Source organism: Girardinichthys multiradiatus, chromosome 9, assembly GCF_021462225.1.
Source record: "Girardinichthys multiradiatus isolate DD_20200921_A chromosome 9, DD_fGirMul_XY1, whole genome shotgun sequence".
Classification (NCBI taxonomy): Eukaryota; Metazoa; Chordata; class Actinopteri; order Cyprinodontiformes; family Goodeidae; genus Girardinichthys; species Girardinichthys multiradiatus.
In genome coordinates this window covers 48,541,229-48,555,352 of record NC_061802.1, presented here as the reverse complement: position 1 = coordinate 48,555,352, position 14,124 = coordinate 48,541,229, and the positions used below count along the sequence as shown (strand labels likewise).

At 42.7% G+C, this 14,124-nt stretch overlaps 1 protein-coding gene across 1 annotated transcript in view; it reads left to right on the top strand.

Annotated features, from left to right (window-relative positions):
- Positions 1–14,124, top strand: part of ptprfa (protein tyrosine phosphatase receptor type Fa) — a 351,241-nt gene that overhangs the window by 162,431 nt on the left and 174,686 nt on the right. Inside the window, exons 8-9 of the mRNA XM_047374177.1 lie at positions 1,510–1,779; positions 4,348–4,929. Of these exons, the coding sequence (XP_047230133.1) occupies positions 1,510–1,779; positions 4,348–4,929 (852 nt within the window). The remainder of the gene's footprint in view (positions 1–1,509; positions 1,780–4,347; positions 4,930–14,124) is intronic.

The window sequence follows — 14,124 nt, the reverse complement described above, 5'->3', positions numbered from 1 at the left end:
CCATCAGCACAATCTTCAACACAGTGTCTATTCTTACATTTTCATTCTAACGTCATTTTATTCTACACTGCCACAATTTGTATCTCCATGCTACTCCACCTATCTAGTATTTTAATTTTAATAGCCTTAATATCCACTGTTTATCATTGTTGATCACTCTATTTTATTAGAGCGCCTGCAAAACTGGGTCAGCTTTTTTGGAACAGCATTGGTTCAAATCCTACTTGAAGGACAGGGACTTTTTTGTGTCAGTAGGTAACTTTACATCAGTGACCACAAAAATTATTATTAATGTTGCTTTCCCCAAGGGTCCCCAAGGGTCCATCTTTGCTCAGTTTGCTGATGAGGAGTGGGCCAAAATACCTACTGAGAGGTGCAGAAGTCTTATTGACAATTATAGGAATCGTTTTTTTTTTTTTACCGTGTCCTGTCAGGCAGAGTAGCGCTCAGAATTGTTGCGAGTGCCAAGAAATTGCCCAACCAATTTACTTTCACAAACGGAGCATCACAGCTAATGCTTTAAAGCTCTGCTTGATATTTATAAAAGAAACTTTATTATAAACTTCTTTGGGAATATTTCAATTGTTACGGACATGGAGACTGAAATGAAAAGGAAAAAAGAAGCTCGAAAAAAAGAGAAATGGGGCACTGACAGTATCTGTCAGTATCAACAACGGGCTCTTAAGAAACCTGCATGACATGAGCTACATTTGAACAACATTTAATTTCCCTTTTGGATTAATAAAGTATTTTTGAATTTGAATTAAATTTGAATTACCAATGTGACAGATTTGTCCCCCCATAAAAAGTCCACAAATCTATGTAGCTACATAGGTTGTTGTAATAAAGAAAGTAAAATATGAAGTGTATAAAGCAGGAATATGTTGCACTTTCTTTTATATTAGTTCATTGGACCTAAAATGACTTTTTTAGTTTATTTGCCTAACCAAACACTGCTTCCTAAATAATAAAACAAACGTTTCAAAATTATTTATTTATATTTTAAAACAAAGTGAACAAGCAGTATATTTACATCAAACATGTCAACATCATAGAAGTTGATCATCAACACATAGAGCGACATCAAATGTTGCAGAGCTTACACGGAGAGACACAAAATGACCAATTAGACTAACATGTCAAACAACAGTAAGAAGACTATGGGGAAGACACAGGAACCATGCAGTAAAGTGTAGTTGGCCAAACTTTGCTTGTGAGATGACAGTATGTCATCTCACAAGCTACTACAGTAAACTACTATGTTGCGCTGGTCACCTGTAAAACTACCAAGTTCTTTTCTGTTAACTGCTGAATTTGTTTATTGTGTGCAATTCATTGTCTGTCTGCAGACAACAGACCGTTGCAATTTTTTATTCAGATTTATTTACCACAGCCAGTTCACACACAGTGGTTTACTGTACAAGCTGAGCCTGTCGAACACTTAACCATGTAGTTTTTCACGTCTCCCAGATTCATGTCTTCGAACACTTTCTGTCATTATCCCCACAGTCCGGCGTGTGCCTCCTCGTTTCTCCATCCCACCCACTAATTGTGAGGTGATGCCTGCTGGCAGTGTTAACCTCACCTGTGTGGCAGTGGGTTCTCCAATGCCTTCGGTCAAGTGGATGAGTGGTGAAGTGGAGCTGACCCTGGAGGATGAGCAATCCCTTGGCCGTAATATCCTCCAGCTTACCAACATTCAACAATCTGCAAACTATACCTGTGTTGCCATCTCAACTCTGGGCACGATTGAGACCACAGCTCAAGTCTTTGTTAAAGGTTTGAAACTGTATATGGTAAACTGTGAATCCTTAGGTCAGAAGTGATTTGGTAAAAAATAGGAGGGGTAGGAAAAAAATAAAAATGAACAAGTTATCGTGTTTAGTGGTTGGAAATCTTTAACCTGTTGCATTACTCAGTTAAAGAAAAACTTTTAGAACATTGACAGACTGTACAGTTCTGTAATTGTTTGCAATGTTGCCTCACAGCAAGAAAGTGCTGTGTACTTCTACTGAGCTCTTCTGCATGAAGTTTTCAAGTTCGCTCTGTGCATGTTAATTTGTAGGGGCTTCTTATATTTAAAACAAAAGTCTCCTAAAAAGCACATCATATATGTAATGGCTTAAAACGTTTGTATAGCACTGTTTATAAAATGAGAGACATTAACTTTAAAGATGCTAAATACTGCAAAGGTTATAAACAGGTTAAATAATATAAACAGGTTTTCTGGACTTTTTCTTTTTCAGGCAGGCTGTTTAGCTGTTTTCATGTCATTTCACTTGTTTCTTAAATACTGATCATATTCAGATAAAAGTGGATATAGCCAAATACTGTTCAATGATAAAAGTACCTGAGAATAAATTGCACTAAAGGGAACTACACTACTTAAAAAAAAAAACACTTTGAAAACACCCATGGGGAGAACATGCAAACTCCATGCAGAAAGACCACTGTCCGGGAATCAAAAATCAAACCCAGGACCTTCTTGCTGCGAGGCAACAGTGCCACCAACTGCGCCACCGTGCAGTACTTGCTGTGCACCACCGTGTGTGGGTTCTCCTCCTACAGTCCAAAGACATGCCTGTTAGGTTAATTAGTTAATCTAAATTGCCCTTAGGTGTATGAATGAGTGTGCATGGTTGTTTGTGTGTTGCCCTGCGATGGACTGGCGACCTGTCCAGGGTGTACTCCGCCTCTCACCCATAGACTGCTGGAGATAGGCATCAGCTCCCCCGCGACCCACTATGGAATACGCGGTAGAAAATGACTGACTGACTTTGAAAATACATCAGCTCTCAATTTGAAGAAAATAATGCCGGAGATCCATACTGATGTGGAATAGGTTATGTGTTAGGAACTAAAGGATGCCACGTCATTTGATGACAATGAAAATAATCAACCCACAGATGGCTTAATCCGATGTCATGAAGAAAGTTAAACTGAAAAACTGATGCAGCATAATGACGTTGGATTGAGCAAATCATGATGTTGACGATGTTGTTCCAACGGACTTAGGTCAGTAAAGCGTAGAGGCTGGTCAATGGTATCAATTCCTTCATCTTCCTGAAACTGTCTGCAATACTCCTGCCTCATGAGACAAGGCATTATCATGCACCAGGAGAAATCCAGGACCCACTTTACCAGCAAAAGGTCTTACAATGGGTCTAAGGATTTCAATATCTGTGTACCTATTCTCATCTGTGAAAGAACAGGACACCAATGCTGAACCTGCCAATTTCAATGTTTTCTTGGAAATGCCAGTCCATCTCCATGGTGCCGGGCAGTGAGCACAGCGCCTACTATAGCAGGGTTTCTTAATCCTGAGTTGCACTGCCTATGCAACCTGCATAGGGTCCAGGTATCGCCTCATGATACTAGTAGTGACAGTGACCCTGGTCAAATGCAAAACTACTGAAAAGAAGTAAAAATAAGGGGGGATGTCTGTGGTCTCCACCTGCAAAGCCATTTGTGGTTTTTGGGGTTCTCATTATTGCCCCTTTAGTTCACCTGTTGCTAACACCATGAACACCAAGACAGCTGACAATGATTAACAGCACCCTCTACTACTAAACTGACCAGATTAATTTTCCAGAAGTTTAATTGACTTGATAATATACTCTTATTAAAAAGTGTTGATTGAAATTTTTTGTGTAGTGTAATATAAATAGGGTTAGGGTTAGGGGTTAGGGTTAGGGTAATATAAATAGGTATGCTTGGGAGTTTGCTTGTATTACAAGACAAGTCATTTTGGGCACAGAGCAGCTTTCCACAGATTGTGTCATATTACAAGTTTAAACCGAACCACAGTGCATTAGAGTCACCAGGAAGCCAACGATTACAAGTAAGTTGCTTTTTAAACATTCGTACTGACTGGATTCCGACCAGACCGTTGACCTCTCAACCTCAAGACATACAATAAGAACAACGCCCCAAAGAACAGAAACATCAGGATATAAAAACAAACGGAGAATACAGGGAGAACTAGTGAACAGAGGGACAGAGTAATCATGGGGAACAAAAAACAGGTGTGGGTCAGACTGCAGGGATAACCAATTAACAGATCCAAACACAGAACTAAGGGTAAACAATGACTGAACCAGGACTAAATAAACAAAACACAACCTAAAACACAGACAGATCCTGACAGATTGTAGATGACCATTTTGTCTAATCTAAATGCCGAAAGTCCTAAAATTAATATGCTGAATCGAGGATTCAGTATATTAATTTAGTCTAAGCATATTAATTTCTCGGACCAAAAGAGAGATAATTAGGCAGTAGTGTGCACGTGAGATAACAAAAATATGTTTTTGCCTGACCAGTCCTTCTGTCTTCACTTTCTGACAGCTCTTCCGAAGAAGCCCACCTTTCTAAAGGTGGCAGAAACCACAGCCACCAGTGTTACTCTAACCTGGGAGTCCGGGAACACTGAGCCGGTGTCTTACTATTTGGTTCAGTATCGTTCCAAACCCCCTGACAACGGTTTTCAGGAGATCGATGATGTAGCATCAACTAGCTACAGCATTAGCGGTCTTAGTCCCTTCTCTGAATACGAGTTCCGTGTCCTTGCTTCTAATAGCATTGGCCGGGGGCCTCCAAGCAGTATTGTGGAAATCCGTACAGGTGAGCAGGCACCATCATCACCACCTCTTCATGTACGGGCACGTCTGCTGAGCTCCACCACCATACTGGTGGAATGGGAACCTCCTGAGGAGTCAAATGGTAAACTACAGGGCTATCGGATCTACTACAGCTCTGAGCCTAATGACCCACTCAGCTCATGGCAGACTCACAACATCAACGACAGCAAGTTTACTTCCATCACAGGTCTGATGCCTAACATCACTTACAGCCTAAGGATGCTTGGCTTCACATCTATGGGAGATGGGCCATTGTCTGATGTTCTGCAGATAAAAACCCAGCAGGGAGGTAAGTGTTCTCCACAGTGTGCTTCGGTAAAGCACACTGTGGACTGGCTGATATGAGGACCGCCCCAGGAAAGGAAGACCAAGAGTCACCTCTGCTGCAGACAATAAGTCCATCCGTGTCACCAGCCTCAGAAATTGCAGGTTAACAGCAGCTCATATTAGAGAACAGGTCAATGCCACACAGAGTTCTAGCAGCAGACACATCTCTAGAACAACTGTTAAGAGGAGACTGTGTGAATCAGGCCTTCATGGTAAAATAGCTGCTCGGAAACCACTGCTGAGGACAGGCAACAAGCAGACGAGACTTGTTTGGGCTAAAGAACACAAGGAATGGACATTAGACCACTGGAAATCTGTGCTTTGGTCTGATGAGTCCAAGTGTTTGAGATCTTTGGTTCCAACCACCGTGTCTTTGCGCGGCGCAGAAGAGGTGAACGGATGGACTCTACATGCCTGGTTCCCACCGTGAAGAATGGAGGAGAAGGTGTGATGGTGCTTTGCTCGTGACACTGTTGGGAATTTATTCAAAGTTGAAGGCATACTGAACCAGCATGGCTACCGCAGCATCTTGCAGCGGCATGCTATTCTATCCGGTTTGCATTTAGTTGGACCATTATTTATTTTTCAACAGGACAATAACCCCAAACACACCTCCAGGCTGTGTAAGGGCTATTTGACCAAGAAGGAGAGTGATGGGGTGCTGCGCCAGATGGCCTGGCCTCCACGGTCACCGGACCTGAACCCAATTGAGATGGTTTGGGGTGAGCTGGACCGCAGAGTGAAGGCAAAAGGGCCAGCAAGTGCTAAGCATCTCTGGGAAATCCTTCAAGACGGTTGGAAAGCCATTTCAGGTGACTACCTCTTGACGCTCATCAACCGATGACAGTATATATATATATATATATATATATATATATATATATATAACTGAAAACATGTCTTACATTCTAGGTTCTTCAAAGTAGCCACCTTTTGCTTAGATTACTGCTCCGCACACTCTTGGCATTCTGTTGATGAGCTTCAACAGGTAGTCACCTGAAATGGTTTTCATTTCACAGGTGTTCCCTGTCAGGTTTAATAAGTGGGATTTCAAGCCTTATAAATGGGGTTGGGACCATCAGTTGTGTTGTGCAGGAGGTGGATACACCACACAGCTGATAGTCCTACTGAACAGACTGTTAGAATTTGTATTATGGCAAGAAAAAAGCAGCTGAATAAAGAAAAACGAGTGGCCATCATCACTTTAAGAAATGAAGGTCAGTCAGTCCGAAGAATTGGGAAAACTTTGAAAGTGTCCCAAAGTGCAGGTTCAAAATCCATCAAGCGCTACAAAGAAACTGGCTCACATGAGGACTGCCACCGGAAAGGAAGACCAAGTGTCACCTCTGCTGCGGACGATAAGTTAATCCGAGTCACCAGCCTCAGAAATCGCAGGTTAACAGCAGCTCAGATTAGACAACAGGTCAATGCCACACAGAGTTCTAGCAGCAGACACATATCTAGAACAACTGTTAAGAGGAGACTGTGTGAATCAGGCCTTCATGGTAAAATAGCTGCTCGGAAACCACTGCTGAGGACAGGCAACAAGCAGAAGAGACTTGTTTGGGCTAAAGAACACAAGGAATGTACATTAGACCAGTGGAAATCTGTGCTTTGGTCTGATGAGTCCAAGTTTGAGATCTTTGGTTCCAACCACCGTGTCTTTATGCGGCGCAGAAGAGGTGAACGGATGGACTCTACATGCCTGGTTCCCACCGTGAAACATGGAGGAGGAGGTGTGATGGTGTGGGTTTCTTTGCTGGTGACACTGTTGGGGATTTATTCAAAATTGAAGGCATACTGATCCAGCATGGCTACCACAGCATCTTGCAGTGGCATGCTATTCCATCCAGTTTGCGTTTAGTTGGACCATCATTTATTTTTCAACAGGACAATGACCCCAAACACACCTGTAAGGGCTATTTGACCAAGAAGGAGAGTGATGGGGGTGCTGCGCCAGATGACCTGGCCTTCATAGTCACCGGACCTGAACCCAATCGAGATGGTTTGGGGTGAGCTGGACCGCAGAGTAAAGGCAAAAGGGCCAACAAGTGCCAAGCATCTCTGGGAACTTCTTCAAGCCTGTTGGAAAACCATCAGTCAATCATAGTTTATTTCTGAAGCACTTTTTCTCCAAAAGAATGTAGCACAAAGTGACATGATCAACTGCAACGTTGAACTGGATAAATGTTCAAACCACAACAACAGAGATAAAGTCAAAACTAAAAGAAAATGTTACTGATAAAATAAGCAGCAGAAGAAACAAAAGAAAATAACATTTAAACCGTAAGAACTAATAACTTCATTGCGAAGTGATTTTGTAATCCTGGATGACATTTTTTCTAATTCAGTAAGAGTTTGTTTTGTGCTTTGACCTCATGGACAACCTATGCTTAATGTCATCTGACATGTATGTTTTTGCTATCTTTTAGTTTGACCAGATTTAAGCTGAAGATTTCTAAAATAAATTTAACTGAAATTGTTCCTAGCCCTGAACCTTCCAGAATTTCATGACCCTAGCATGTGAGAGGGAATTGTTGAACAAGCTGTTTCATTTTTGATAAATATAACTTGAATCACACTAACACTATTCAATATTGTCTGTGTCTCTGCTATGATGTCCTATAAATTTTGGCTAAAACCCAACTGCCAGTGCTGCCCTTGCTGACAGTTAGTCTTCAGATCATGGCTGAAGAAAAAATACCCTCACTGCCTTGGTTCATCTAATTGATAGATTCTAATTAATTTTGAGGATGTAAATGGACATCATACAGATAGGAGATGGGCAAACCCAGTGTCAGCCTATACAGTGGATTCTTTGGACAGAGCCGCAGGCTTCAGGGTCCTCTGAGCTCTTAAGCCCATGGGCTTGGTAGACAAGTTCAGCAATCCATCCCTGCTTTAACTAGTTACTTCACTGCCTGCCTATTGTTCTTAGTGTGCGTTCACAACAGCTACTAAAGCTGTAAAATCGGCAGAAGTAATTTGCTCTTTATTGACAAGAGCAACAAAAATGACGTTAACACTATTTGAAGGGCATGACATGAATCATGAATATGTATCATGGACATTAATGACACTTTTAATGGTTTATGACCGTTGTCATGAAGTGTCATTTAGTTTTTGCAATGTCTGTGTCCCAAACAGTGCCAGCTTTTACATTTTGTTTTTGCATCCTCGTCATAAAATCAGACCAGTACATTTAAATTTCAATCTACACCATTGTCCCTGGTTTCATAGATGATGAGTAAAAACATGCCACTCTTTAGCTTTTCAGATAGACTTCTTTAAACTCCATTTAACTCTGTTAACCCTTTCCCACCAATGTTGTTCAGAGCCCGTTCCCGAACATGATTTCAAAAATACACTAAACACACTAAACACGCATTGTATAACTACTCGTTTCTGTTACATATTGTTTAGCATTCGTATGTATATACATTGGAAACCAGAAAATATTGTACATACCATTGCATGGAGTCGTTTTCTCATTTTCCTCAATAACTGTTGTTTATGGATGCTCTCTTTTTGCATTAGAAGGAAAAATTGCCAACAGTTGAGCAAGCTCTGTTCAAATCATTATGATGCTACCAAGCTTTCCCCCGTACTGTGTAATGCGTGGAAATGTGGAAAACTGTGGAAATGCGCATCTGTGCTTAACAAAACACCGAAGTTCGAAGGCACGCGAACCAAACCAATTCAAGAACGAGAGTTCTTCTGGTGGAAAACCCAGAGTAAACCCAGATTTTTTTCCCCACAGAGGTGCTGGAGATCTGGCATGGCGCCAGAGTGCTATCAGTCCTGTGAAATAAGTGATGACTCTTAACAGACCAGATGGATGGGCTCATAGCTGGTGGAGGTGCTGGTATGGGTTGATATTGCTGGATGAGCCAGCTGAACCTTTTAGGGTTAAAGATGGTCTCATAACAGACCTTTAAATCTGCTTAAATTGAGGCAGAATTACATAGAAAGATCTGCATCTTTCAAGAAACCATGATTGTTATAAAGAGCAATGCTTTATTTCATGCATCGAAGTGCTCTGTAGCATGAGCAAGCAGTAAAGGCCATAAAGAATAACATGGCCTTAAATCCTGAATAATGTCTGGGAGGCTGTTTTTGCTGCTATATGAAAAGATTATTATTAACAGGTAAAGAAGCTCAAAAACTCTGTGAAAGGCTTGTGACTTTTTATTGGAAATAATGGTGGCTACATTGGTCTCTGATTTAGTCTTGGTATTAATTTCAGAAATGTGTATTTGTAAATTTTAAGTAGTTTGTTTTATTAATCTCATTAACAGATAAAATAAGTGACATTAGATGGCACTGACTCGATGCCATTTGCTGGGTTTCCTTAGATACAAAAACTTTTTAACCAATTTGAATAATAAACTGTATACAACTGCACTGTTTGATAGTTACGGTTAACTGGAATGTATGAACCCGACTTGAAATCTGTATGATTCAGTTGAATTGATTTTGTAAAATAAGTTGAGATGGTATGTGTTGTGAATAAATAGTGATTTTCATTGCAATATTTATTTATTTATTTTTATTTACACAATTGAAATAATCTAAAAAACAAAATATTGTTAACAGTACAGGAAAAAGCACAAAGCCCTCAGTGGGCTTATATGAATCCTCCACCCAAATAGTATAAAATATGTAGTATAATCCAACAATAAAATCTGTGTTCAGTTGATCATAAATTTATGATACATTCATATAAAAATAGACGCAAATAAGCGTCCTTGCCCTTGCCTTGCCATCACAGCATGCTGTGTGGTGGAGAGCGGGATACGGCAGAGGTGCTTGGATCCGGGCTCTGTGTGGTGCTTGTGCTATATGGATGTGTCTTCGTCAGTCCTTCAGGGGTGGAGCTCATCTGTTGGGCTGTGTCCCTGTGTGGAAGGGATTTATGGCATTTGGGTTCGGGGGCATGTGTTTGATATCTGTGTCCTGGTTGGGAGTGGCCCTGTGGGGAAATTCATGTTGGGGTTCATGAGGGGTGGGGTGCTCATGGGGTTGAGATCGTAATTTATTGGAGTGTTGGGACAGTTTCGTCCTGAACAACTCTGGTTGGCGGGTGAGTTTGGACCAAGTAGAGCACTCTTTTGTTCGTGGCCCCCTCTCCAAATGGGGATGGGGGTCGTTGAGGGCTGGGTTCGGAGCAAGGTCTGAGTTTGGGCCGGGGTCATTTGGGGTGGGGCAGAGCCAGTACTAGTCTGGGTTGGTGCTGAGGCTCTGTTCTTCTCTAGGGGTGGGGTTGCAGTAGTCCTGACGGTGGTCCTCCCTAGGTTCCCATGCTCTGGGGGGCCTTTAGATGTCTGTGGCTCAGATCTTCTCCATGTCTGTCTTGGGTCCAGGAGAGCAGGTCTATGGCTCCTCACACTCGCTATTGCTGTCTATGGGGAAACCTAATAAACACAAACACGCTCACTCTTACATTACATCCACAGGTGTTTGGATATAGGTGTTCACAGATACACACAGATACATTCATTTGTGCCGTGCACTTTTCAGTAATGTTGTTGTTATATATGTTTCTGCAGGTGTAGAAGCAATCTTCTAGGGTGTTGTTTTGTATTCTGTTCATCCTTCTTCTTCTCCTCTATTTTCTCCTTTTCCCTTTTTGTCCCACCTCTCTTTCGTGCTTCTTTTTTTCCGTTTGTTTGTGTCCATTGCAATTAAAATAATCCCAAAGCAGTTTCTAATACATTTTTTTTATATATATACCAAGCGGAGCATTATAGCGTTAGTCGTAATGCTCTCCCTTTGTGAAAGTAAATCTTTTGGGCTTCTTCTTGACATTCAGATAACAATTCTGAGCGCCACTCTACGAGACAGGACACGTTAAAACAAAAAAAACATACTGATGTTCGTAAAGAATTTAATTCCAGTGTAGATGATGGAGAATCCTTTTATACACAAAATCAATGTAAAAACTTCAAAGGTCTGACAAATCAAATGGTGAGAAAAAGTTCATATCAGGGTCAACAACAGAATTGTATGGGTTTGTTTTGCAGGCATTGAATGGCTTGTATGACTCATTTTCAAAGTGAGATTTATTGTGGTTCATTATACATAAGAATTCAGAGAAAGTGAACAGTAATAAGACCAGTGAGCCTGCTTTAGAAATTTGCCTTACTTTGTTTAGGCAATAAGTGTATCATATCTCGTACTCGTCCTCCGCTTTATCCAGCACACTGCACCTCCTGGAGCCGAGGTTCAACTATCGGCTCTCCAACACGATGGCATAGGCCTTACCAGGAATGCTGAGGAGTGTTATCCCCCTGTAGCTGGAACACACCCTCTGGTTCCCCTTCTTGTGAAGGTGGACCACTACCCCTGTCTGCCAGTCCAGAGGCACTGTCCCTGACCGCCACACAATGTTGAAGAGGCATGTCAGCCATGAAAGCCCCTTAACATCCAGAGACCTGAGGTACTCAGGGTGGATCTCATACACTCTCGAAGTCTTGCCACTGCACAGCCAGACGGTTTGCCAGAATCACTTGGAGGCCAACCAGTAGTCCTGCATGGCCTCACTGAACACCTCCCAGGCCCAAGTTTTTGCAACTGCCACAGCCCGAGTCACTGCTAGCTTGGCCCCATGGTAAACATCAGCTGCCTCAGGAGCCCCACAAGCCAACCACAGCTGATAGGATTCCTTTTTCAGTTTGACGGCATCCCTTACTGCTGGTGTCCACCACCGGGTTTGGGGATTGCCATCATGACAGGCATCGTAGACCCTGCAGTCACAGCTACGGACGTAGCATCAACAATAGTAGCGGAGAACATAGTCCACTCAGAATCTATGTTTCCAACCTCCCCCAAAATTTGGTCAAAGCTCTACTGGAGGTGGAAGTTAAATAGAAACCTGGACTAGGGCTCCGCCAGACGTTCCCAGCAGACCCTGACTATACGCTTGGGCCTGCAAAGTCTCTCCAGCTTCCCAGCGAATCCAACTCACCACTAGGTGGTGATCGGTGAATAGCTCAGCCCCTCTCTTTACTCGAGTGTCCAAGACATGCAGCTGAAGATCCGAAGACACTACTACAAAGTCGATCATCGACTTCCTGCCTAGGGTGTCCTGGTGCAAGTCCACTGATGAACACCCTTAGCTTGAACATGGTGTTCATTATGGACAATAGTAAAACATGACTCGGGTTCAGATTGGAGAGGCTATTCCTCCCAATCACACCCCTCCAGGTGTCACTGTCATTTCCCAAGGGGGCATTGAAGTCCCCCAGCAGAATGATGGAGTCCCCAAAAGTGGCACACCCGACAGGGACGCCAGGAAGGCCAGGTACTTCAACAACTCCTTGACCCATAGGCCAAAACAACAGTCAGAGACCTCTCCTTGGCCCAAAGACCCCTCCCATCCACCATGGTAAACCCCAACACAGGACGGCTGAGCTGGGGGGCGACAAGCAAACCCACCCTAGTCCACTGCCTCTCCCTGTGGGCTGATCCGGAGTAGATGAAACTCTAACCTCTCTCAAGGAGTTGGTTTCCAGAGCATGGAGGTGAGCCTGACTATTTCTGGCTGACATCTCTAGACCTCCCACTCAAGCTCAGACTCCTTCCCCCCAAGCGAGGTGATAATGCACATCCCTAGAGCCAGTTTAAGAATCTGGAGATCAGGTCATCGAGGTCTCCACCTGTGTCCGCTGCCCAATCCTCTTTGCACCGGTTTCTCATGGATCCCAATGCAGGTGGTGGGCCCACTGGGAGATGGCATCATGTCTGTCGTTCGGGCTTGGCCAGGTCCTGTGAGGAGTAACCCGGCCACCAGGCACTCACCGATAAGTCCCGACTCCAGGGACCCCGGTGCGATGACACATGCCTCGTTGTGGTAGTCCTCATGAAGGCTTCTGAACCACTCTTTGTCTTACCCATCACCCAGAATGTATTTGACATAGGAAGCCCTACCATTGGCATTTAAGCCTCGGACAACATAGCCTCTAAGATCATTCAAGCACTCAAACCCCTCCACCATGTTAAGGTGGCAGTTCATGTCTCAAGTATGCAATCTCACCTTTCTGTTAAGCTGCCTTCTTTTCTATTGAACAGCTTCAGAAAAGTCTTCATTGATGAAGATCTGACAGCCCTTCGAATTCTTGGTTTTACTAAGTACAGCAAATTTAGCTTTCAGTCATAAAAATCTGACAGCGATGGGCCTAGGTTCCTCCAAAGATGTCTTTGGCCTGCCGGTTCTGTAGGGCCCATTCAAGCTTGAAATGTAGTATGGTCCATATGCAGTTTTTCAGTGAAAAGCTTCCTCACTTTCTCCTCAAATTCAGATGCCTTTTCATTCACAGACTCTTCAATGCCTTCCACAACAATATTATGGTGTCTTATTTGTTTACCCTTTTCAGAAACATAGATCAAGCTTGTACTGATTATATCCAATCTCTAATCTTGCTGCAGCTGTTTGAGCTTTTGTTTTTGCAAAGGTTGCTTGCTGAATGCAGACAACTTTAATGTAGAAGCTTCTCCTGGTGTCGTCATCCACACAGATCCTCCACTCCTTGGTGCCTGTTCTGATGGGATAGTAGTGGGCCTGAATGAAGGAAAGGAAAATGACAAAAAGCAACAAATGCCTTGCGAAAGAGTTCGGCCCCCTTGAACTTTTCAACCTTTTGCCACATTTCAAGCTTCAAACATAAAGATATAAAATTCAAATTTTTTGTGAAGAATCAACAACAAGTGGGACACAATCGTGAAGTAGAATTAAATTTATTGAATGTGTCAAACTATTTTAACAATTAAAAAACTGAAAAGTGGGGCGTGCAATATTATTCGGCCCCTTTCCTTTCAGTGCAGCAAACTCACTCCAGAAATTCAGTGAGGATCTCTGAATGATCCAATGTTGTCCCAAATGACTGATGATGATAAATAGAATCCACCTGTGTGTAATCAAGTCTCCGTATAAATGCACCGGCTCTGTGATAGTCTCAGGGTTCTGTTCAAAGCGCAGAGACCATCATGAAGACCAAGGAACACACTAAGCAGGTCCGAGATACTGTTGTGGAGAAGTTTAAAGCCGGATGTGGATACAAAAAGATTTCCCAAGCTTTAAACATCCCAAGGAGCACTGTGCAAGCAATCATATTGAAATGGAAGGAGTATCGGACCACTGCAAATCTACCAAGACCCG